Here is a 3,689-nt window from a genome sequence, read left to right as displayed (position 1 = left end):
GGCAGGACAAAGGCGGCCCCAGGGCCGCCTTTGCCCTGCCCCCAGCTCTTAGCTCCCCCCTGGGTTTCTGATCACTGTCAGTGGCAGGGGGCTTCTTCCTGCTTTCCCTTTTGCCTCCCTGCATTGTGCCTACATATGCAAATTAACCGCCATCTTGTTGGCAGTTAACTGCCAATCATAGTTGGCAGTTAATTTGCATATAGCCCTGATTAGCCAATGAAAAGGGTATCGTCGTACGCCAATTACCATTTTTCTCTTTTATTAGATAGGATTTAATTAAAAATGCTAATAGTCTTACATGACTCAAAATCCTTCCCGGGTCACCACTGAGCTGACTTTGATGCATCCTCGTGATTGGTCCAACATCATGGTGGCTATTGGCAACAGGCTGGACTCAGCTACATCCCATACTCCCAGATCTCTGCAAAAGCAGTGAAAGACACACGGAAAACAGAATTCAAAGCAAATGCCAAGAAGACTTCTGGCAGCAGCATAAAAGTTGTGAAAGTGAAAAAGGAATAATCTACCCTGAGCAAAGTTTGAAATGCTACATTTTCAAAGTTAAGATGTGTGAACACATGTTATGGCAGATTGAAAATGGCCCAAGTGCCCATCGGTGGATGGGGATGGTAGAGAAGTTGAGCAAAAAAGAAAAGAAAAGAAAAAACTCATGGAAATGGACAACAGTGTGGTGATTGTGGGGGTGGGGATGAAGAGGGAGTTGGAGGAGGATATGAGGGCATAAACGGTGATGGATGGAAACTTGACTTGAGACTTGAGGTGGTGAACACACTATAGGGTGTAGAGATGAAATATTGTGGAATTGTGCACCTGAAACCTGTATTATTTTATTAATGAGTGTCACCCCAATACATTCCAAAAAGGGGAGAAAATTGCAAACTCTCCAAAAGCCCCAACAGACTTCTGGTTATTTAAAAAGAAAGAATGGAAGTACGGAAGGAAGGACAGAAGGAAGGACAGAAGGAAGGAAGGAAAGGAGATATAATGATATTACTTCATGGGGGAGGGGAAAACCTGTCTTGTTCATAGATTGACAATGCCAATAAATTGAAGTACTAGTATAGTAAAAAAGAAAAGAAAAGAAAACAAGTCTTGCTTTCAGATAATTTTAAAGAACCCCACCCATAAAGGGAAGTGGCTGAAAGAGCATAAATCTGGGTTTAAAACCCTGTTCTGCTACGAAGTTATTTATGGCCTTGGCCAGGGCTGGTTACTGACCGCTCACAGCCTCTTCAGTTCCTTCATCCATAAAACAGGGCGAATAATAATCTGCCTCACCGGTTTGTCGTTAAAATTTGAGTGAGATACCAGATGAGAGCGTGCCAAGCTCACCCTAGATGGCAGCGTACATCATGCCCCATCTCTGAGGTAGTCAGATTCCTTTCTATCCCCTTCCTTTCCCCTCCTTTCCTCTTTCCTTCCAGATAGGGAGGGGTCCAAGTCACCAAGATATTCAGAAGAGAAACAATGAGGAGGAAACAGGGCAGAGGGCTTGGATTGTGTTCCCCTGAACACAGTGCCTGAGACCAGAACTTGAGACTTCCTGGAGGGTGGCCCCAGGGATGAGGAGGGAGGGGGCAGAAAATGCAACTCAGGGGCCCGTATGGTGTGGCTCAGGGGTCGAGCTTCCATCTATGAACCAAGAGGTAACCGGTTCAGTTCCAATCAGGATTTCTATCTCTTTGTTCTTCTCCCTTCTTCTCTTTCTAAAATCAATAAAAACATATTTTTAAAAAGAAAAGAAAATGTAAATCAGGGAAGGAGAAATGCCAATAAAAAGGTACAAGAGCTCGCCACTGACGTGGAGCGCAGCCCAGCCAGAGCCTCTCTGCAGATCTGTAGACTACACCTTAGAATTGACCCTCTGAAGATCCGGAGGCCGGGACGCTGACCTGTGTCCGTGTCCAACCTGGTGAGGATTACACGCAGAGCATTAACTCTCCTCTCTTGTTGCCACACCTTTGTCAACTGAGGGAGAAAAACAGAGACAAGGCCTCTGCCTGGGGCACTGGCAGGGTTGTGGGGACCATCCACCACACCTGCAGTTCAAGTTAAAGGTGGCCTGAGGACATGTGGCATGGGGCACCAAAAGCAGCTGCCTCGGGCTCAAAACCCACGCCTGGGTTAACAATGTAAGCGTCTCAATCCTGGTGAGCAACTCTGTGCCAAGCAGACAACCTCCAGTGCCTTCAGTGGAAGAAGCTACAGACCCAGGATGAAAGCCCTCTCTCCTCAAGACCACAGCGGGGATGTGACTGACTCCCTCAACTATTCCCTCAGAACAAGCGTCTGGGAGAGAGGAGAGAGAATACCTGAGGGGGTTAGTCATTAAAGGGGAGGAAGGGTGGGGCTGGGAATTTACCCAGAGAAGGAAATGCTAGCTATTTCACTGAGCAGCAGTTAAATCATTTGTCTCTGCTCTACAAATAAATTGAGAGTTAGAAATTTTCCTCAGTTTAGAAACACCATTATGGTTACTGTATTGTGAGACCCCCAAGAGGGACCCTCACTCTGTCCCACAGATCGACGGCGACCCCAATCAACCGCAGGAGACGTCGCTTGATGCAAAACGCAAGAGGCTTTATTCTTTATTCCAGCGCGCTGGGGCCCAACCCGTACTCACGCAGGAGCAGAGGAGTTGTGCGCCCAGCAAGGGGTTTTTCAGCTATATATATGCTAAAATCACACATCAGGGAGGGGTTGCATGCAGGAGGGTAAGAGGAGCTTGATAGGGATAAGGCACTCCTTCCTGGTGTTTTACAGCCTGTTCCTCTCAAGGTTGATTGAAGCTGGGTTTACTCAACCCATCCTTTGTTGGGGCTATCTCCTGTAATAGCCTTGGGGAGGGCGTCATTCCCTCTGTTCCTATCTCTAGTGGGGGAAGCCTAGGGAGTTGAGATAAAACAGGCAGCTAGGCCTGGCAGCTGGGCCTGTGCAGTTTGTAACATTCTTTTATTCTTTCATTCCCCCATTTGCTTTTTGGTAAGTTCTAATCATGGAACTTCTGTCTCTAGACATTCCTCTTCGAAACTATCTCTATGGCGGAGAGACTGGTATTGCTGCCTGAGCACTAGTACTTGCACAGCACTTATTCCTTCTCTGATAAAGGTGACCAGTCGGTTTAAGATACAGGGCCCAAAAGTAAGAATTAAAAGCAATATAATAAGAGGACCCATAAGGGTGGATATGAGGGTCCACTGAGTATTTTGCCTGGGCTGTCTTAAGCCAGGTGTGATGAAGCCAAGTCGGGATCCCGTCGACCTGACCGCCGTGGGGGTGGTCCTTTCAGTCCTTGGGTGGCAAATTTCTTTACCCAAACAGTGTCACCAGGTTGGAAGGGATGAACCGGATACAGGCAGATCATCTTGGACGTGCTTCTGGTCTGCTTGCTGGGTAGACTGTAAAACCTGAAAGAACTTGAGTAAACTGGTGAGATGAGTAGTACAGGGTCTGGAAGAGTCACTAGAATCTGTAAAGGCCCCACTGGTTTTAGGGCAGCCTCCAGGGCTGCTTCGTCTGCAGCCTAGGTCCCTCCTGCTTCTGGGGAGTCAGTGCCAGTTGGCCCATCGTCCTTGCTCTGCTCATGTCTCTCTAACTGCTTATTATATTACCTCAAGGATCCTGGCTCTGAATTCTTTCAGGGAAAATGGGCGTTGAATTCTCTTCTG

The 3,689-nt window shown here is 47.4% G+C and overlaps 1 protein-coding gene across 1 annotated transcript; it reads left to right on the top strand.

Moving 5' to 3' along the window:
* Nucleotides 1-366: 366 nt before the first annotated feature.
* Nucleotides 367-567, top strand: LOC132229203 (ATP synthase subunit epsilon, mitochondrial-like; the record flags this gene model as incomplete). The annotated part of the gene is made up of 1 exon (XM_059685978.1): nucleotides 367-567. A coding segment is annotated over one exon (156 nt), but the record flags the coding sequence as incomplete, so codon positions are not given.
* Nucleotides 568-3,689: the final 3,122 nt, after the last annotated feature.

Source organism: Myotis daubentonii, chromosome 1 (genome assembly GCF_963259705.1).
Source record: "Myotis daubentonii chromosome 1, mMyoDau2.1, whole genome shotgun sequence".
Taxonomy (NCBI): domain Eukaryota; kingdom Metazoa; phylum Chordata; class Mammalia; order Chiroptera; family Vespertilionidae; genus Myotis; species Myotis daubentonii.
This window is presented reverse-complemented; position numbering and strand designations above follow the sequence as displayed.